Raw genomic sequence first — 23,280 nt, forward strand, 5'->3', positions numbered from 1 at the left:
AACTCACTAACTAATGCAGACCAGAGCAAATGGACTATAGGTGTGGACAAACCCTTAGTATTTTAGCTCCAGTGAAGAACTACAGAAACAAACATGGCCGTTTTGGGTAAAGGGAAAATTGCATTAATTAAATTTTTTTGCTAAACTATTGCTTTAACACTGTGCATCCATACACACACACACTCTGAATTGAGCCAATCTTTCTTCTCAAACCAGTGCGTGCGCACAGCCATCTGCTCAGACCCTTACAATAAATAACCGAGCAAACATCTCAGTACCAAGCAGGCAGACTGAGTGCAAGGTCATCAGTGACCCCACGCCCAGTGCACTGCAGAAAGAGAAGATAGGGGCCTGCAAACAAGCAAATGCATTAACGCACAAAACACTGCACAGTCAGGGTGGAAATCACTTAATGCCCAGCGGTACAACGTTATCAAGATTCGTTCACATTGATAACTTTTCCCTGCAGTGTTTCACTGCCACCAAAAGCGCTAAGAAAGCTGTTTTATGTAATGGAGTTTACACTTCATCTTTCAATTCATCTTCAGTGTTGGACAACAGAGTAGTTTAGTGTAATTGCAGTATAAAATAAAACTTGAACTAGATAGCCACTCTGGTCACTGGTCTGGTCTGTAAGGAGCTTGGTGTGTCCACACAGGCTGCCTGCCTCTTTAAAATGCACATGGTAGCTGAATTGCCAATGCTAAATTGTCTCTAGGTCTAAGTGCCTCAGGAAGAAGTGGACAAGAAGATGGATGGATATGAACTAAGTTCAAAGTTTCCTACCCTTACACTTGAACTTTTATAAACTAAAGAGTTTCCCAGGAAGTAATGCACGCTTAGCACATTTACACATAGGGGTGGGCGATATTATATTATATATAATATAATATTTATATATATATATATATATATATATATATATATATATATATATATACATATATTATATATATAATATTTAAAGACATTTAAACGATACACAATATTTAGTGTAATAACCGTGATCTCAGACAAAATGCAGTTTCTTAAAAACTACTGTTCACATACTCCCGTACTCACAGTACAGTGTTTTTGATTCACATGATGCTCTTCATCCAGATAAACCAGACTAATTACACTGTTTGTAATGAAACATGCAATTTGTCAGTATTCTTCGAACATATCCTAAAAAGATCTTCTATATGCTTAGGAAAGCATATTGTGTATTATGATCCCAATATATCGTATAGATATGATAAATATGGTAATTTTGCCTGCCTCTACTTACAAGTATCCTACTAGTATATTGATATTGGTGTAATTACTACTATACTTGGGAATATACTTGAAATTCACTCAAGTGTATTTAATGAAATGAGTTCTAAGAATGCTGGTTTTGTAAGAGCAAACATGGTCAGAGGTATGTTTGGAGATCCATTTTTATACTCAGCATAGCAGCAGTATTCTTGTTTGAATGGGGAATAGTTCTGCCATCTCTTTTCTGTGTGATTTTGTGTTATTCACGAAATTGGCAACACTGCTCATGGAGATCTACCTACCTGTGGCCTTCAGTCCCAAATCTAATTGACCCTACCTGATCCATCCCATTACCCCCTTCAGAAGTGCTTAATTAACTGAATGAAGTGCGTTCGATTTCGGTTGCAAGTGAAACCTGCTGAAAGGTAGATCTTCAGGAGGGTTAAGCACTGCACTTTATTATCCAGCTTTTCATGCCTCTACTGACTTAACCCTTGATCTCATCAGAAGGTAAAAAAAGTCCATCTTTTGGACTGGTACGTTGATTTCCCCCACCTCCCAAAACACACAGTAGGTGAATGGGTGTGTGTGGTACCTTGTGTTGGACTGGCAACCTGTTTAAGGGGTTTTCCTGCCTTGCAATAAGTGTTTCCAGGTAGGCTCCTGACCCGCCGTGACCCTGACCAGAAAGATAAATAAACAGATTAATGAAATAATAAAACATTGACACATGGGGCTGTGTATTGATTCTATAATCATTAGTGCAGCATTAGAATGTAGGTTGTAGCTGCCTAACATTTAATCAAAGGCTCATTTTTTTTTTTTTCTGAAAGATTGTAATTTTCTACAACGTCAATACTGGACGTTTTAACGATCGATTAATCTTGAGGATGCTTTATCCCTTAGTGCAGAAGTAGAACTTTGTAATGAAGGTAATAGCAGCCTAAGACATCACTTCATCAAATGGAAGCTGTTAAAATCCAATATTAAATCTTTTTTTATATTTATTTTTTAATAAAATTGATTTTATTTATTTTTTATTAAATAATTGAACACTTGATTTGTATTAATGTTATGCTATATTAAGTTATGCTCCAGCTCTTAGTGCAGAAGTGGAATTAACATAATAATAACCTAAGACAACAATTGGTGGCTCTTCTTTGATGGTCTTTTCTTAACCCCCTTGGTACTCTATTCTATGACCTCAACACTTTAATGATTCATTTCTATTGATCATTTCGTACTGATTTGTTTTACAGCCCTTAGGGCAGAAGTAGAATTAAGGTAATAACTGCAAAACACAACACTCCAAACGACACCACATCCAATATTGTAGGTGCTTTTAGGATGCTCGTTTTTTATCTTCTTTGGTAATAGAGCTGTGTATTGGCAAGAATCTGTTGACACAATACGGATCAGGTACGGTTATGATTCAATATATTGTGAAATATCGCGATAAGGCTAGCAAGATGAAATACTGAAATTTTATGCAATCAGAGCATAAAAATGAAGATCTGAAGACAGCACTGTTATCACATGGTCTGGGGATTAAACACCACACAAAATGAACCTCAGCATTTACATGTAAACTGTAATTAAAAATCGATACTGTGTTTTTGAGAATCGATACACTACTGGAAAATATAATACTGCGATAATTCGATATATCAACATTGTCTTACACCCTTGCTTGGTAACGGAGCCTGTGACATGACTGGTGAATGTTTTAATGACCGATTTTGCAGCCAGATTGCCACATCTCACCTCTATCTGAAATACCTATTTCAGTTTTCTTCCGTGTGTTGAACAGCAGAATGTTATTAGTACCTTCAGTGGGTTATCTCTGAGGCAGGTGGGGAACACTTGCTAGCCCGAGATTGACATGGCTGATTTGAGAAAGAAGTAGTTATACATGGCTGAGGTTATTTGTGTGCTGGCTGTTATTCTTGTAATCTCTGTGTGTGTGCGCTTGTGTGCGTGTGTGTGTGTGTGTGTGTGTGTGTGTGTGTGTGTGTGTGTGTGTGTGTTTGTATGAGGGCGCTTATGTGTATCTGGCCTTTCCCAGCTCTCCTTAATGAGAGCCGGTTAGGCCGGGGTTATCCTTGCTGACTCTGTTGAAATGCTGCTATAAGCCGCCACTCTCTGGGGTCTCTGGCCAAATGACATTTAGATGTCAATTAATTAGCGGCCTTGTATAGGTTGCCTCTGTGTGTGTGATGTGGGTGGGGGTGTAAGTGTATGTGCACCTGGTGGTTGGAAATATGTCATGATGAATGACATGCTTTATACATCAGTACTAGTCATACAAATTTCCTTTGGATGTAACAATGCAATTTCTCATTGTATTAAATGATATCACAGAATAGCAGATTGATTTGTGCTGTTGTTGTTTAGTCAAAAGCATGTTACCTTTGGGCTAGCATGCTAGCTTGTGGCCTGCATCAGGACACAGTGCCCCTGGGGCCCTCAGCAAAACCCAACTTGTTGCCGCTCACCTAAACCACATCTAACTCTACTAATGAAGCATAGCATTTCTGCACACATCCCATAATTCTCTATCTACAATCTTCTGGTGGGAATCACGTTCACCCAACCTAATATTCAGTAGGTCCCCCTTGTGCTGCCACAAGAGATCTACCAAGACGTTAGCAGCAGATCCTTTAAGGTCTGCAAGTTGAGAGGTAGAGCTTCATTGGATCGTGTCAATAGGTGCCCATGACTCTGATGCCGGTTGTCTTTTTTTGACCACTTCTGGTAGGTACTGACCACTGCATACCAGAAAAACCCCACAAGACCTGCCTGATGTTTTGGAGATGCTCTGACCCAGTGGTCTAGCCATCACAATTTTGCCCTTGTCAGAGTGGCTCAGATCCTTATGCTTGCCTGTTTTCCTTGCTTTTAACACATCACCTTCAAGAACTGACCACTTACTGCCTAATATATCCACCACTTATACATTTTTTTTATATACAAATTAAGATAAAATGGGATTGTTTTTGCCATGAGAAGTGGTCTCAGTACATAGGATCCCTGTTCAATGTAGTTTGAATTTAGGAAGCACTGGCACTTCTGGTGTGAATGCTAAGCTAGGACACATTTTCAGCATTTTTTTGTATTTACACTGTATCAAATATGTAGCCTGAACTAACCAATGAACTGCATGTATTATAAACAAACAAACTATACAGAAGACAACAGCAAGTTTAGTAACAGTGTATACACAGTCATATTAGAATATCATGACCACCCCTGGTTTGGAATGAACTCGTGCCATTATATCAGCTCCACGTACCATATAAGAGCCCTTTGTAGTTCTACAATTCCAGACTGTAGTCCGTCTGTTTCTGTGCATACTTTGTTAACCTCCTTTCACTCTGTTCGTAAATGGTCAGGACCCCACAGGACCACCACAGAACAAGTATTAATTGGGGCCACCTTGTAAATGTAAAGTTAGAGACAGAAGCTCATCTGTTGCTGCACAGTTTTGGCTGGTCATCCTCTAGTTCTTCATCTATGATCAGAACACCCCGCCAACAAGACACTATGGGCTGGATATTTCTGGTTGGTGGAATGTTCTCAGTCCAGCAGTGACTCATTGTGGTGTTTAAAAACTCGTACCAGCGTACCAACACACCACGCTAATAACGTACCGTGACTATGTTAGTGACACTTTAGTGCTGAGAATGACCCTCCACCCAAATACTGCTTAGTGGTCCTGAACATTGAAGAACAGAATGAAAGGAGGCATACAATGTATGCAGAGAAGCAGATGGACTATATTTAAATCAATCAATCACTGCACAATTATGTGCAGCTCTAGAACACGCCTGTTCACTATGTTCTAAAAGTACAAGAGGCCTTACATATATTCTCCTCTCTAGAATTCGGCTCCTTTAAGCGAAGCCTCTTGTCCAAATTGGAGTCATGGTCGTTTGATCAGCCATGTGAAGTTTTTCTCTGCAGAATCGCAGCCCGCAGCCTGAACTGTCCTTCAGCCAGAACTCCCTGCATGTGCTTATGTCCAGCTAATGACTGTGACATCTACACCTCCATGGAGCTCCAGAAACGCACAAAGACAGCGAGCGCTGAACTTAGTGCTGTAGCAGCAGCTTTCCACCCATAAACCAACTGCAGTCAATAACTGGAGTCAAAGGAAAGTGGTCTGTCATGTGGAGCAGCAGTGCACTACGGGGATGAGTAGCATAAAGCTGTCTGTCTCTCAAGACACACTGAAAACAAGGCCAAACCGCAGTTAATGACTATCTCTTGTTTTCCGGGACATTCTCAGATTTCTTCAGAGAGCATAGTGAAGTCTTCAGAGGCAGAGAAGCTCGTAAAAGGGAAGTCTCTGGCTTTATTAGATTATATCTAGTCTAGAAGTGAAAAGTGTTTTTTTTCAGAGGTGGATCATGATTATAGATATTGATGTACATTTTCAGGTATAAATATGATTCTTTTTCAGAATTCCCACACCCAGCTAGAAAGGCCACACCCAGGACGGCTTTTTTGGCTCGTTTGGGGGAGGGTCTCATTATCACTGGTTTGCTTTCACGCAGAAGAATTTTCGCTTGATCAATTTTTACAAAATGGTAGCACCTTGGTTCCTCCGTTTATTGCTTTTCATTATTTTCTTTGGAGACAAGCACTCAAGCAAAATGAACCAATCACACAACCCCACATGCGGCGCTGGGAGTGAAGAGCTTCCACACCTGCAGCAGACCTCACCAGAGTCCGCTTGAAGCGAACCCCAGACCACCTGGCATGAAATCCAGGTGTAAACTTATTAAGATGAATTGTGATCACTTTAAATGCAAGTGGATTTTGTCTGGGAAACGGAAATATGCCTGTCGATGATCGTTCGCTCTTGTCTGTGTGCACTCGTGCAATTTAGTGGTGGATGCCAGCAGTATTACAGAGTGTGTTCCCTTGAGGTTTAAATAGTCCTTCGCATTTTCTGACAGAGCTGTTACGGGAACGCAGGGTCCATCTGTTGTTTCACTGCGTTGTGGAACCCCCACCATTCCTCTAAACTGTTCACAGTCAAGTGAAGTACAAGTTTACAGGAAGTAAAATGAAAGCGATGTCCGCGTTGGTGTGCTTTTTACGCGGGAAAGTAAAATCAGATCTCATCTGGTCACACTGGGGACACATTTTAATGACGTGTAAACCGGTCCAGATATTCAGATACCAAACTCATATTAATGGCAGGTCTAAACAGGCCCTTAGTGTAGCAATACAGCAAAAATCTACATCAAAAGGTTATTTGCTTGTACTCAAAAATTAATTAAAATTAAAATTAAAACTTTTATCAAAGCTAGACTGTTTTTGTTTTATAATGTCTTCATTTTACTGGGTTTCACTGGGTTTCTAACAACTGGTAAGTGATATCCCTCTCTCTACTCCTATAACTCTAATCCAGATTGATGTAGTCTCAATTTCTGCATTTTCTAAATGGATATAGAAAATGGATATAATATAGGAATCAGCAGAAATGTCAGATATCATCTTCAGCCTACAGTTCCCATATTGGTGCAACCCCTTGGTCTTAGTCCAGAACTGGGCTTAATTTCTTGTTGGAAAAGCGCTCTGTATTATCGGTTCGTTCTCAGCCTCATTACCTAGTTACTCCTAGTTACTGCATCCTAAGGCTGTTCCTGCCCATTAGGGCATTGGCTCCTGGTGTTGCTATGGAGCCAACAGCATCTCCATAAGCTTGTGGAGAAGTCTCCAGATGGCCAAAGGCTTTAATCAAATGAAACTCCAATCTGGGGTTACATTCCTCACCCATCTCTTTCATCTACCTCTGGTTCTCCTCTGAGAGCTAGCTGGTCCTCATCTAGACACTGCCCTTGTTTCCTTCAGGAAAAGCCTCCTTCAATTATTCTTTGCTTCCTCCACACCTGGCTGGGATCTGATGGAGGTTTGACTGCAACGTGAAAAAGAAGATTAAGGCAGTCCTTTTATTGCTAGCACGGAACAGCATGTGCTGCACAATGGTTGTAAAATATGGACTAAAACACTTTCTGCCTTCCTTTGCACACAATGGATTTCCAGCTTCAGTCTCACACCATAAAGAGGGAAAATTAATTGAGAATTTTTAATCCTTATTGAAAATTACAAAATTACTCCATGAACATAGTGTGGGAGGGCAAAACTGTTGAGAGCAGACAGTAGTAAATCCTCTTCTCTTTTCTTCTCTTGTCCCCTCGTCTCTTGTTTTCGTTTCTCTGCTCTACTCTTCACTTTTGCTCAAAACAAGCAAAGCATATGCTCTCAAAGGAGACCTCCTCTTACTAGTTTCCATTCGGACAAAACCAACTGCATGTTCATTATGTTTGTTTGATTGCGGAGGAGCTGTAGTATTTATTGACCTTTTATGTTTTCGCTGACCATCACCACCATTAATCTTCACTACTACGAATTAGTGATCTACATTTAAATCAGTGGACACTGCAGTGCACAATAAAGCTAGGACATTGGTATTCTGTTGGGAGAAGATGGACTGGATTCGCATTATCCATTTGGCAGACTCCTTGTCCTTGACTGCAGGAATGCAAAGGTTTTAAAAAGTGCATTGTAGATAGCCCGAGCACCATGAATGAGCAGAATTGATGATCACTGCGATCCTACCAGGCTTTGCTCCCACCCCATTTACAATAGAAATAGAAGTGTTGATTAAGAAAGAGCACTGCTGTAGATTTAGTTTAGTGTACTAATAAATATTTGGAATTTGGTGTAATTTTGTCTTCTTAACCTTTACATTACAGCAAGCCTGAGGGTTTTGTATGGCTCTCTGTGGTAAGAAGTAAATTGGTTTTAGACCAGTTTTATGTAATTGCTGTCAAAGGAAACTTCTTTGACTAAAAACATTCCCATGACGAATAAAACGCTATTAAGTTAAAGGAGTGTTAAATGAGATTTGATGTTTTTTGGACAGTTGGAGTGTAATTTCCTTTTTCTCCTCTGTCGTAAATACAAATCGCACTTCGATCCCTCTCCTATACAGCTGTACACATGCATTTGTTGACAAGCTGAAGGATACAGAACTGGCAAAATAAACACTGGAAGTGAAAGTGCCATGTTGACTGACAAGGCAGAGTAGCCAGCCAAGCTAGCAAGACCTGAACCAGAGAAACTATGCTGCCTGCCTATAGCATATTGAAATGTTGGGGATGCTCCACCCAAAGATCGCATAGTCAAATAAATGCGGATAGATTCCACACCTGCAGCAGACCCCTGAAGCGAACCCGAGACCACAGATTTCAGGAGCACCAGAGATCAGTGCTCTGGACCAATCCCGGGCTCAAAACAGCTTTCCCATTTGACCAAATGTCCAGAGTCCTGAAAAAAAGCTCCAGGGTAAAAACGCCCTGGCCTTATGATTAAAGAAAATAGTCCTTTCATGACTTTTATCTCATTCACTGCCAAACATTTCTGTATTTACTTTATTCCTGATTATTGCAGAGCATGTTCTGCACAGGTAGATAAGTAAGTTCTGTTTTTATTCTGAAACAGTTTTCATAATACTAGCTAGAAAATGCACACATTGCATTGCTAGTTCAGCTTGTAGTACTCTACTTTGAGCAATAAAATGACACCACCTCCCCTCAGCACAATGCAAGCCAAAGTGAGTGTCTGTTAGCTAATCTAACGGTGTTAACCAGTGTTCTCCTTCAAATGTGTAGAGCTGCCCAGCGACATTGTGATGGTGTCAGTTTTAACAGTTGCAGTGGGGCCTCACTTCTAGCTTGGTAGCATTGTGTGTGAACTGAACTTGAGTTTAAAAAATCTTTAGAACCCTTTGCTTTCCCCAACACTGAAAAATATCTTAATTGAATTTAGTTGCTCCAAATAGGTACATAATTTCCACATGAATAATATATTTTACACCAGTTACAACTCATGCTTGGTGGTAATTGTGTTGAGATATTTAATTAATGAGGAAATTATGTATCAATATATGTGAATTATGTACACATTTGAATCAAGCAAATGACTGTTTTGGAAATATGAGGTTTTCTTCATAACAGCAGCGCTACTTTTTCTTAGTGTTTTTTTGCCAGTGGCATAAAAGCTCTCATACTGGAAGGGTCTAACGCTCTGCTACTGACTCACTCACCCTCCTCTGAGTTCCCGTGGGACGCCAAAGCCCCAGCTGGGTGTGCTGAATCATTTGAGTGAACTCTAATATAATCAGATTGGTTATAACGTGCATTAATTGACTCTGCCGGGGTTGCTGATGCAGTCTTGCGTTTAATCAGAAACTCTGTCTCTCATGTGGCTCTTGCGCTCCTGGTCCAGCTTAGTGTTTGATTTTCATTACTTGTCTCATATGTCTTTGTAATCATGCGTGTACATTTGGGAGAAGGGATATATTTTGTTTACATTTACTGGCATTCAATGGAGCTTGTTGTTTAGACATGGGGATTACAGAAGGTGATATAGCGTGTGTGTGTGTGTGTTATTTTTGTACTTGTGTTGATTACCTCGGGGGAAAGTTATGCAGTTGCAGCACAGAAATGCAGAGACATTAGAGTCAAACTCATTAAAGTACTCAGTAGAGCTTTAATTTGTGTTTCTTTTAAGTGAGTTTATATGCTTTGCAATCAGATGTCCTGAGTGGTTTGTGTGCTTTTCTATATGTTTTCCTGTCTTCTGGGAGGCAAAAGACTGCACACATTTTTTCTCCCCAGCCTGTGAAGTTTTCCACAGCAGTTTTTCAAGTCACCAGCTGCTCAGCATTTCCTTGTGACTCAGCATGCTTAGACAAGAGTGTTAATCACACAGTTTCGCAAATATATTGAGTCTTGACTAAACCAGTATGCCACTTTTATCCAATTTGACCTCCGGTCTCTACCATCCAGTCTCATTCTGCTACGGGACATGGCCAGTTGTATCCTTTCTGGACTAGTGGCAGTGTTTCTCCAAATCCCAGCATATGGTAGAGCAATTTCACATCAACACATCGCACATGCTAATTATAAGGGAAGGCGCTTGTTGGCTATAGCAGGGCACTTTGTTTATAACCAATATTTCCAGTCTAATGTTAACATGTATGAATTATCTGCAGTGCTGAGATATACTGATGCAGTCCTGGGTACTAGGAATACACATTCAGTTAATTTTACTTTTTTAAAAGAACATAATTAAGAATAGTTACCAGGAAAATTTGTAGCGATCTTTAAAAGAAACACAATCAATGATTATTGGCTATTTTAATTGACACACTGATAAATCACTGTGCTGATCAGTTATTTATCTCAGTGTTAATGAGCTCTACTAAAGCCTGAGTAGACTGATAAATCACTGTGCTGATCAGTTATTTATCTCAGTGTTACTGAACTCTACTAAAGCCTGAGTAGACTGATAAATCACTGTGCTGATCAGTTATTTATCTCAGTGTTACTGAGCTCTACTAAAGCCTGAGTAGAATGATAAATTACTGTGCTGATCAGTTATTTATCTCAGTGTTACTGAGCTCTACTAAAGCCTGAGTAGACTGATAAATCACTGTGCTGATCAGTTATTTATCTCAGTGTTACTGAGCTCTGCTAAAGCCTGAGTAGACTGATAAATCACTGTGCTGATCAGTTATTTATCTCAGTGTTACTTAGCTCTACTAAAGCACGAGTAGACTAATAAATCACTGTGCTGGAGAATGGAGATAGCAGTTAGCAGTTTCCACCCCTGGTTTGGAATGAACTCGGCCCGGGGCGTCATGGATGCCATGTGACAAGGTTTGCTGCATGTGTAAATAAGTGAGAAACACCAGTCAGTTGTAGTACAGTGCAAAACGCTCTGATGTCCAAGGTCCTGGGCGAAGGGTGGTAGCATCTTGCAAACCGCTAACTTTGTGTTTCCAGAGTCTCCATAGTGTACTGAGAATGGGTTTCTCGCACATATAAATAGATTTTACTGTCTGCTGGTGTCACTGCAGGAAGCTCAGTGTCCACATTAAGGTCTTAAAAAATTTTACATGTGCAACTGACTCCTATCTCTTAGGATATAGCAATTACCACCCTTCACCATGAAAGTCCTGCCTTTGCACTGGTCCCTAACGTCCATGGCTCTGCTCAGTTTTGATCTGAAACAGCAGGGGCTGGCCTTGTGCGTTGCTGATGGGACAGCTGTGTGTACTGCAAAGAAAAAAAGTGGTAAAATGCAAAGACAATGTCTCATCATTGAGCCACAGTAAGTGGTTTCTACTCGCTCCACCACCTGCTACCATTCACACACGCGTTGATTACCGACCCATTTATGAGCAGAGTCAGGTGTGTAGTAGTAGGGGAAACATTGGGTCCACAGCGCTGCAATGTTCCCCTCAGCACACTGGCTTCAGAGTGAAGAACGGATCAGAAGGTGTACACAATGAAGGCTGTAATAATTTTAATATAATTTTGAGAAATTGAAATGTTGATCCACCTCTCTGTGTCATCATGTGCCCATTTTCCAATGTAAACCACTTTTAATGTATATAATTCAACTTACTGGACTCTCCTCAATAAGTTAACAAAATGAGCAATATCGAGGTAAGCAAATATTACTGAGGTCATGTCCATATCATTGCTGTCAAGCAAACACTGTGTATATCCAAAATGGCAACTTTACAAGCGGAGCTTTTTAACTTTCAATGGAAGTCAATGTATTTTAAAATATTTGTACACAACGTGAAGAACAACTGCCAGATTCACCAAAAAGTGAAAAATGGCGAAAATGAAAAGCTTATATTATAATATATATATATATATATATATATATATATATATATATATATATATATATATATATATATATATATAATTTTAATAATATATATTAATATTTAAATATATTTTAAAAATCTAAGCAAATCTCCACTTGAATCGAGAATTGAAATTGTGACACAGATGTGGAAATACACACAGCTTGTCTGGTCCCTGTGGAGAGGTATTGCCAATACAATATGGCTCTCTAAAGCACATAAACATGGACCTATAGGCATAAATTGGTAAAGCCCCTCCCCCAGCATTGTTCTCTGGAATGATGGTGCTCCATCCAATACTTTCGAGATGAGTTGGGGAGTTGGAGATGAGCTGGGGTGTTGATCATCCAACATCCTGACCTCATTCAATCTCTTGTGGCTCCTCACAGCCATTCTCCAAAATCTAGTACATAATAGTAGAGACAGTAACTCCAGAGTTACTACAGTTACTACTTTGTACTCTGTATCTCTGTGTGTGCATTCAGCATATTTCTATGTATAATACTGAACAGCACTGAATAATCGAATTGAGCAGGCCGATAGATGGGTAGTGAGTCAGACAGACAGGCTAGGCTAGGCTGCTTATGCAGTACTGATGAATGCAGCAGCGACAGAGGGGACAGGCCTGTGAGAGCCATTTTGGTTGCCCATCCATCACTGCATTCTGAGCTGTAGCTTTGGGACTAGCTAGAGGCGAGTGTGTACGGGTGGCTTTCTTATTAGTGTGCATACATTGTATGTGTATACATGTTACCAGTCTGCTACTTCATTATTACTTCAGCTACTGTCTGGAGGCCCGAACAGTGTGTGTGTTGTGTGTGTGTGGGGCATAGTTATTGATTGGTTAAGACAGTAACTGTAAAGCTTCACGCTACCACACTTCCTACAGCTATTAGTATTAGTCATCAATTAAAACCAATTATTTGACTTTCAGAAATGCACTAATGCACCCCCAATGACAACAAGTCTGTATTAAATTAATAATGTATTAATTTTGGACATTCTGTGATACTACTATATGATACTACTGTTTGCCCCAGTTAATTTTATTTATTTATTTATCTTAGTTCATGTCCTTGGGCTTCCTAGATCTTATTCTGCTTAAATCTGATCACACAAAAGACAAAAAACGCATGTCTTCCCATAATCTTTCATCACAAATTAATGACATTCCATTGAGTCTGAAACATAAAACATGCGCTGTTGGGCAGGACATGCGCAAGTTAACCAGTAAGACCCCACCATCCCCCCACAACTACACCCATCTTTTAGTGAAACGCTTGTCTAGCTCAGAGGCCATGTGTTTCACTTGAAAATACATCAGGGTTTGGAGGGATGCCGCCATATCGATCAGAGATGCCGCCATATTGCTTTTTTTTCAATATCAGTGTTGAAATCTTAAATCTTGAGTTTCAGACGATACCAGTGCTGCTCCAGTATTTCTTTAAAAGCTACTAAGCTTTACAATGACTTGAGCGCCTCACTTAATGATAAACATGATGAACGCTGGAAGATGAACTTCCTGCATACTTTGGATTCAACCATAATCCATCCTGATCAAACTAATGACTGTGTCAGAGGTCCTTGATTGGCTGAATAGGATGTGTTAGATTTAGGGTGGGGCTGAAATCCTGCAGAAGAACCATCTATAAGAGATTGTACTTGTATTTAATGAAACATTGAGCCAGACAAAGCGTACAAATAGTTTGTTGAGTTTTTCATCCAGTAGTTTTGGGACTTGGCTCTCTTGTCGCCGAATGCAATTAAATCCTCACAGCAATGCTCCAAAATTTAGTTGATTCAAGCCTGCTCCTGGACAGTAGAGACAGTTACTTCAACAAATGCAGGATAAACTCTTTTAATACTCTTGATTTCAGAAGAAACGAGAAATGAGTGAGCAGGTGTCCCAATACTTTTGTCCATATTGATTCAACAACACCACATTTTGCAGCTTTCCTTACAGCACATTAAGTTAATAGAGATGAGAAGTAGCACAGAGTAGGTGAAGAGGACTAGAAAACAGAGGTAGAGAGGAGTGAAAAGAGAGCAGAAGATTGAGATGTTCCCAAAGAAGGTCGGCTCCTTTTCGTTTTGGTCGTCATAGCAACCAGCCACCATCCTTCTCCTCCCTTACCCCTGAAAATATGAGCTGAAGATGAGAGAAATGAGAAAGGAAAACTCGGAGTGTTACTTGTGCTAGAAGGCTCTGAGAGGAAAGACGGCGGCAGACAGTGGAAAGTGCTAATTGCCTCCCTTCTGTTGGAAGCAGCAAGGTCTATGCTGGTTTGTAGTCCCTGCAGTCTGCTGCCTACTCAAACACGCGCACACACACACACACACACACACACTCTAAAAGGAAACTGCGTTGTGTTTATATCTGTGTCTATATCCATCCCACCACACACACTTTTCATAGAACTCAACAATCAAGATTTTTCAAATGTAGGCTATTAAGGGAAGTCGACTTCTCAGACTTGTAGGCCAGTGGTGTCAGGTTCCCACTACAATCATAGATGCCCTGCTAACAGAGAGTGGTTGTGTTTTTAACAGGGCTATGCAGTCAGCAGTTCTCAACATAACTACAGCATCCTTCACGCTCCACTAAGTCCTGTGTAATCTAAACATTCATGGCATTGAGCTGACACTCTTATCCAGAGCGACTTACATATAACAGTACTCGTATTACAGTGGTGGGCCAATGTAGTGTTAGGGGTCTTGCTCAAGGACTCTTATTGGTATAGTGCAGCATAGTCAGCCAGGCTGAGAATCAAACCCCAGTCTCCCCCATGGTGTTGTAGCTCACTGGCCAGTATTGTTGTTATCTGTTGCACCACACTTCCTGCTGGTCCAGGGGATTAAACCGATGATGCATTAATGCATTTCACTGCATCAAGTGCACTACATGCTTAAAAGGTTTGGACACCAGCTCCTGAATCAAGGTAATTAAAAAGACGTATCCTGCTTTTGTTGGAGTAACTGTCTCTACTATCCATGGAAGGCTTTCTACTAGTTAGACTTTGTTAGTGAGGTCAGGATGTTGGAACATCATCAACACCTCATCCCCGATTCCACAACTCATCTCAAAAGTATTGGATGGAGCACCCTCATTTCAGAGAACACAGGAGAACACAAGAGCTGGAGAGCTTTATACTCCTCTTCTGCTCCAGAGAGTCCTATTCTATTGGCAGTACTTTTCTACAGGTACTAGACAAGCTGTGTGTGTGTATTGGCACATCTGTGCACCCATCAGCAATGGGTGCAACCTAAAGTAGCTGAATTCATTTATTAGAAGGGGTGTCCACAAACATTTGGACATATAATGTATTTTCCATTCCATCCCCTTTTGTGGATTTTCTTCATCGCTTGCTTTCACTGTTTTCCATTCTCACTTGTTTTATGTTTTCTCATTCGGAAGTCGCCATTGTGTGACCGACTCACGGCCATGCACTGAGGATACAATGGGTCATTACGTGTCCAGGTGTGCACACTCCAGTCTTCGCCTACCACATGACGTTTGCCCCAGATGGTCTCCACTCACTATATATAAGACTCCATCAACGCAGCAACAATGTGGCACATGTGCCGGGTGAATGCTTTATTATAGTTTATCTTTCCGGCTCTCTCAGCAGCCCGCATGTAGAAGTGCACCGGGAATTTTCACAGTCTTCCCAGCGGCCAGGTCATCTCTGTCTAGACACTGACGGTTGCCACAGTCACTGACAATCATCGCTGCTCAGGAGCTTGTTAATACAATCCTTGACTTGCTTGCCTCTTAGCTACTGGCTTAGCCATGTACACTGTATGGACAAAAGTATTGGGACACATGTTCATTCATAGTTTTTGCTTTTGTTGCCACACCTGTCTTTACTGTCCAGGGATGACTTTCTACTAGCTTTAAGATGCAATTTGATTGCATTGAGCGACATGAGCGTTGGTGAGGTGAGAATGTTATATGATCACCACTCCTGCTCATCCCCAACACATCCCAAAAGTATTGGATGAAGCACCATCAGCTCAATGCTGAGGGCTTTTTACCCTTCTAGAGTAACTAAATGTAGCTCAATACATTTATTAGAAGGGGTGTCTGGGGGGCTGTAAGTGTGAAAAAACCTTAAATTGGTAAAGAATCTTCACATCATATGAAGGGTCTTCACATTCAAAATAAAGCTCCTTTATTTTTAAGAGTGTACTTCACCTGGTCTTCAGAGACACCGGTCAGGGACAGTCTAATTTCCTGACCTATTTGGCCACAGAAACAGCTGGAATCCACACCTGTCCCTCAGTCTTCTGTTCAACAGGATTACACTGAGCATCTGTGATGAACAAATCCGCAGAGTTCTTATCACATTTGTCAACATCATTTAAGGCAATTGGCAGACACTCTTATCCAGAGTGACTTACATTTCAGTCATGTAACATAGGTAAGAGAACATGACCCTAGGAGTCTTGCCCAAGGACTCTTATTAGTGTAGCATAGTGGGCTTGCCCAGCTGAGGAATCAAAAGTAAAGGGTAGCCATCTTTTACCATCTTTTTGAGCCACAGGACCAATATTTGTAAGTGGTCTTCCATCTAGGTCTTCCAAGTGCTTTGGAGCTACAGAGAGCACAGCAGCTCTTGGGTTCGTGTGAGCTCATCTCGAGTCCTGCCTTACATGTACTGTGCACTGTCAAAGCTGTCCTTGTCTTCTCAGCAGCTATCCAAGATTTCAGGGTACATGTACCATTACTGAGGGGAGGTGTTTGTTATTAACGATACATAGGTAGCTTACAGTTTTCAAATAAACATTGTTACAATACAAATATCTCTGCTAATCTGTCCAATAACAACCAGAATATTTATTGCTGTCTTCGCCACTTCAATTTTACCAGCAAATCCCACCTGGAAGTGCGACCAAGCACAGAGGCTTTTGTTTGCCTTCAGGCTTTATTTAGTGTATTTCCCCAGGTACATATAAATGTCAGGGTAATGCAATTCCTGGCCACATATCACTGGCCATGGTCCCTTGGTTCTTTGGGAATTTGGATGGATCGCTGTCGAGCCCAACTGCTTTTAATTTAAGTGGATAATTGCTTGTTGATTTTCCCATTTTCTCTACTCAACACAGCCATGTTGCAAAGTGTCTTGCCACACAGTCTACATGAGGCCCGTATTCCGTCAGGAAAGGGGCTTCAGTGCATACCCTGTTTTGGAATAGTATCTTATTGGGATTCAACACTGCTATTATAGAAAATGACATTTGTGTAGCTTGACCAAAAAACCTACTGAAATGAAATCAGCTTCATGACGTTCATCTATGAACAAGACAGCGGAAACAGTTTCAGTTCAGACTAAAATAAGCTAAAGCTCACAGAACTGGGTTGGAGCATTTGATTTCAGTTCCTGAGAGCATGCATTCTCCCAGCCTTCATCTGTCCAGGAAAAAGGTGTCGGCGTGGGCTAGCACCAACAAGGACTATCAAGGGTTTGGGCTGCAGAACAGTGGAGTGTCCTCCTGTAAACAGCATCATGCCTAAAGTGTGGGCGCATTTATGTCAGTATGATACAGTAGTGAAAGTGGAGTGGGACTAGAGATAGGCGGTGGCTGAGTGAGAGGTACTCCTTAGTGGAAAACGGAACCACAAAGTGGGTCACTCTGCCTAATTAATGCCTGCTTTCCCCCCGCGCCTCCCACCCTGCATACAAAATGGGAGACACTGTCTCTCTCTCTCTCTCTCTCTCTCTCTCTCTCTCTCTCTCTCTTCCCTCCCTCATACTTCTTTGGCTTGCTGCCTAAAATCAGTTGCTTCCCCAGTCTACATTTCTGTCAAGATGACATATTGCATTTACTCTGCTTTCAGAAACTAGTTTGTCTCAGGTTGCAGAAAGAGGCCTAATGGTGTAAACTCAAATTAATTCATCCAATCAACTCTAAATTGTTTATTTGTATTGTGTGTATTGTGATACAGGTACAACTAGCAGGCCTGCAAGTTACATGAAATGTCTATTTACATGCAGCAGACGGAGTACAGTAATAGTATCACTTCTGAACTTTCAGCTTCGAAAGTGACACAGCAAATAGGCTGTCTACTTATTAGTCTTCCTACAACATACAGCGCATCCTTAAAATGCAAAAATTGTCCGTTCCATCTTAAATGGTGCGGAATGTGCTCTGAGCTGACCGTTACAGGTAGCCAGAACTTACTTATGAAAGGGTTCAGAAACCCATCCCTCCATGCACATCACCTGTTTGATAATCTGCCACCTTCGGGAAGACGCTTCAGGTCCATCACATGCATGTATGTTTGGGACCTGCATGCATGCACCACAACACTTACACTTCACTGCACTGATGTTTACTGATGTTTCCATTCTAACAGCACCTTAGTATGCATATATTCTCCTTTCTTGTTTATAGAGCCATTGCAATTCTGCAAATGTATACCCAGGGCAATACATTTAACTTTATATTGATATATTTATACTTTAGTTGTTTATAGATTAAATATTAAATATCAGGTTAAATATCTGTTTTTCTACCATCTGTCTATTTATTAATCTATATATTTATATCTGTGACCTGTATAAAAGTGTTGTTTTTATGTTTGTGAATGTGCTATAGAAAGCTGTTCTGTCTTCTCTAATGATGTCCAATAACTGTGATATGAAAGTCCTGTACACACAGCTTGTCTAATCCTTGTAGAGAAATACTGCCAATACAATATGACTCTCTGGAGAAGATAAACATGAACCTATTGGCACCATTAGACCAGAGGGGTAGAAAGCCCTCTGAAAAAAAAATAAATTAATTAAAAATCTGTGGAGCAGCAGAGCTGTGTTTTCTGGTGATCCATCCAATATTTTGGTATAAGGTGGGGTGGTGATCATCCAACATCCTGACCTCACTAATGTTCTTGTCGCAGAATGCAATTCAATCCTAACAGCAGCTCTCCAAAATGAGCAGATGTCCCAATACTTTTGTCCATTTTGTGTATAGTGTCTTGTTAAATATGTTCAGTTATCATAAACTCACGCTCTCCCTCTCTCTCTCTCATCTCTATCTCCCTCCCTTCCTTCCTCCCTTCCCCCCTGTGCAGATGATGGAAAGCTTTCCCTGGATGAGTTCCAGGCTTTCTTCTCGGACGGGACTCTGAATGAGGAGGAGCTGGAGAAGCTGTTCCACACCATTGATTCTGATAACACCAGGTGAGGGTCCTGCACGAGGAGCGCAGCACGGCAGTTTGACAGTGCAGCTAACTGTGTTCCTCACAGCAGGAGGAAATGAAAGGAGTTAATAGGCAGAAAGGGAATTAGTGAAAATATAAATAAGAGAGAGAGAGAGACTGAGAGAGGAAGCTGTGAGGTGTTCACCTGTCTGCTTTCAAAGAGCGGCACCTCTCTCTCCCTCACTTTCTCTCTCTCTCTCTCTTTCTGTGCTACTCTCTCTCTCTCTCTCTCTCTCTCTGCTTTTCTCTCTGTTTTCTCACTCTTTCTCACTCTCTACTTGTCTCTCTCTCTCTCTCTCTCTCTCTCTTTCTCTCTCTCTCACTCTCTCTTACACAGTTCTTCTCTCTCTGCTTTTCTGTTCCACTCCCTCTCTCTCTCTTTCTCTCTCTCTCTGTGCTTGTGTGTCTTGTTCTCACTCCCCATCCTGTGTGTGTGTGTACAGAATGTATGTGCCATGTTCCATATCTGGACTTTGGCCGTCAGATCTCTGCCTCTGAGTGTGTGCGTGCCTGCATGCATGTGTGTGTGTATCTCAGGAGGCCTCTGCCGCTCCACTGTGTGCATTGTCTTTAATCACATTTCAGAATGAATTATGTAAAAAAGGCTTTCCTCTCCCTCTCTCTCTCTCCCTCTCTCTCTCTCTCTCTCTCTCTCTCTCTCTCTCTGCTCACATTTTTAAATAATAAACCACCAGAGCCCATCACTGACCAGCACACACACAGAGAAAGAGAGAGGAGGTGAAGGAAAAGAGAGAAGAAAGAAAGAGGTGTAGAGAGAGAGCGCAGTGTGAGGTGTGGGGGAGGGCTAAGAAGAGCAATGTTGACAAGCAGGGAGAAGAGGAGGAGGAGAAGGAGGAGGAGGGGAGAGACAAACAGTGAAAGATGAAGACATTTCTGCACAGTGCTCAGTTCTCTGTCCCCTCTTTCCCTGTACCCTGAGGTTTTTCTGCCCATCTGGATCTTTTCTCATCTCTGTTGTCTCCTGGACCTTCTGCTCCCTTTATTGATATCTCACCCACTTCATAAGCGCTCACTACAACTGGGTTTAGACTCAGGGGTAGAGTTCCTTCTATTTTCTTATTATCATCATAGATAATAAGAACACAACGTAGTAGTTTCCTGAAACATTTGCACTTACACTTGAAGGCACCACACATACACACATAAATGTTTCAGATCATCCAACTCATTTGAATATAAACACACACTCTGTGCAGCGTTTAGGCCTAAATGGCAATTCACTAGCCTAACCCAGGCATTATTACTGCCAGACCTGTTAAATCAAATCTTTAGAGATGTGAAGCGGACTAGAAGGTCTCAAAAAGCAGCCCATGATGCCACATTCTAAAGAGATTCAAATACACATCATTGAAATCTACCAGTCTGGAAAAGATTATAAGGCTCTGGGACTCCAGTGAACCACAGTCAGAGCCATTATCCAAAATTGGAGAAAACTTGGAACTGTGGTGAACCTTCCCAAGAGTGGCCAGCTTACGAAATTTTCAAAAAGTGCATCGACAGATCATCCAGGAGGTCAGGAGAACCCAGACAAACATAAATCTTTTTCTTTGTCAAGATTGAAAGGGATAAGATTGAAAGAAAAGCCTGATCACTTGGTTCTCTGACCACTCTTGACCACTTTTAGCATCAGTTTCAGCAGCAGCACAGTGACATTGGCAGCAGCTGTTAATAGCAGCACAGTGTAACTGCTGTATTTGATGATTAAGCAGCAGTGTTGTATACAGGCTAAGGGACGTGAGGCTCGAAACTGTGACGCCTTGAACATTCACGCCCCTTTGAAATATCCATAAAAGAGCATTTCAGGCCTCACTTGTCTCAGTTAGGGTCAATGTACATGATTCCACAATAAGAAAGACACTGGGCACAAAGGGAATCCATGGGAGAGTTGCAAGACACTACTGACCAAAAAGAATACAAGGCCTCATCTCCTACACTTGTCCCCCAATACATTTGGGACAATATTCTGGGGACTGAGGAGTCAACAGTGGAACTTTCTGGAACACATGTGTCCTGTCACATCCAGTGTAAAGCTAACACTGTATTTCACTGTAAGAACATACCAACAGGCAAACATGGTGGTGGTTAGAGTAAGGGGTTGCTTTGCTTCTGCAGGACCTGGATAACTTGACAAATAGATATTCTGTTAAATGCCAGGGGAGCATGTACATCTACAATGGACCATCCAAGTAAAGTAATGCTGTATTTTTAGTCAATGATGAGTAGGAGAGGACACAATGGTAAAGAATAGGGACATGGCCTGGAACTGTTTCTCCAGTCCTTCACAGAAGAACAAAGCCAATAATCCACACACTCCACAGTCCATTGACTGCTTGTCAGGCGAGAGGTGAACTTCAAGAGCTGTGGAGAAAAAGAGATGGCCACCAGGTTCCTCAGAAAAGAAAGGTGCACAAGTTCATTAGCCTGGGTCACTGTCAGTCTCCATCTGCCAACTGCAAATGTCATTTCTTTTCTGATGCTCTTCTCTTGTGTGGTGGTGGAGGAGGCATCCTTTGCTCCTTTCCGATGATGACACCTTTCTTTAAAAGAAAGAAGAAGAAAGTAGCTCAAGATCAAAAAGAAGGTGGAGAGAGGGTGAAGGAGAAAGAGAAAGAGAGAAACAGGCAGACATAAAAGAGTATCAGAACGGACAGGAGACAGAGCAGGTGAATTACTGTTCTCTAAAGTCTTCATTAGCTGTGCTCTTTTCATGATCTCTCTCTCACCTCCTCCTCTCTCTCTTTCTTTTTCTCCCACTCAGTCCTTCAACCTCTTTTGTCCTGCCAGGTCCTCAGACATACTGTTTACCACATCAAGCTCATTATGTGATGGCCACACACGTTTGAAGCAGGAGGGCACAGCAGCAAATTAGCATGTCCATGACGTCCTGAGCTTCAAAAGGCAATTCTGGAAATGCATGACTTCTTCTAAAGCCAAATGCTGAAATACTCACGTCAGTCATTTCTTAGGGCCTTTCATTAAAATAAAAGGGATCTGCCACTCCTTATTTCAGTACAGCATTACTTCCACCCACTTTGGGTTGTAAGTGTGGTGAGCTCTGACTTTACAACAATTTAATTCCATAGTGATTATTTAAACTTTTTCACTTTTTCAGTGAACCATGAAATCTCGCATTCCAACACCATTAAGTTCCTTATGATTATTTTGGTATGGTTCAGAATGTTCTAAGTGAAATAAATGGACAACTGTTACGGAAGGCAGTATTTAACCCTTTCGCAAGAACAGTCCCATATGTGGGATTCAACGTTTGGCTTTGAACATTACACAGTCAGCCGGAAGTCTACGGTTTCAACAAATCTGTCCAACAATTAGTCTTCCCACAACATAAAGCGCATCCTTAAAACACCAGCAGCACTGGTGCTAAAAGACCTGGCTGGACCATTACAGATAACCAGAACTTACTTGTGAAACTTGCCCTGTTTTGTTTTGTTTTGTTTTTTGTTAAATGAAAAAAGTACTGTGTAAAAGTTTGGCCAACCTGAGATATTTGATATCTCAGGTAACGTTCACCAAGCTCTTAAACTGCTAGGGCTATGGCTTGTTCACAGCCATCATCAGGAAAGGTCAGGTGATGCAAATGTCAAAGCTTTATAAATAGTCTAGGTGTGCCCTATTCCCCTACATGCTAAAATTCAGATCACTACACCTTAAAGTCCACAGTGGACTACCTCAAAAGGTGCCCACTGTTCCCTCGAATTAAAAAAAAATCTGTGCCCAAGAATTTCAAAGAACTAGAAGACTTTTGCAAAGAAGAATGGGTAAAAATCCACCAAACAAGAACTGACGGTAACATCAAGAAAAACCAGATAACACCTGGATAACACTTCTGGAACAATGTGCTTTGGACAGATGAATCTTATGTTTTTAGGGGGCTTTTTAACAGCAAGGGATTTCCTTCTTGTACACCTGCCATGAAAAGCAAACCTTCTGATGGTTGATGCTGTACTTACTCACACTAATCTGCATCCCAAACCTTCTTTCTGAGGGCCTCAGAGAGCTCTCTGCATCTGGCATATGGTGATACCACTCACTGAATCAAGAGCAAACAAGACTACAT

General features: G+C 41.2%; 1 protein-coding gene across 2 annotated transcripts in view; it reads left to right on the forward strand.

Annotated features, from left to right (window-relative positions):
- The window catches only part of necab2 (N-terminal EF-hand calcium binding protein 2), a 135,016-nt gene that overhangs the window by 33,463 nt on the left and 78,273 nt on the right, over positions 1-23,280 (forward strand). For both annotated transcript variants that reach the window (XM_072695520.1, XM_072695519.1), the window contains exon 3: positions 19,056-19,164. In XM_072695520.1, coding sequence (XP_072551621.1) covers positions 19,056-19,164 — 109 coding nt within the window. The remainder of the gene's footprint in view (positions 1-19,055; positions 19,165-23,280) is intronic.

The sequence above is a fragment of the Salminus brasiliensis genome, chromosome 13 (assembly GCF_030463535.1).
Source record: "Salminus brasiliensis chromosome 13, fSalBra1.hap2, whole genome shotgun sequence".
Taxonomy (NCBI): domain Eukaryota; kingdom Metazoa; phylum Chordata; class Actinopteri; order Characiformes; family Bryconidae; genus Salminus; species Salminus brasiliensis.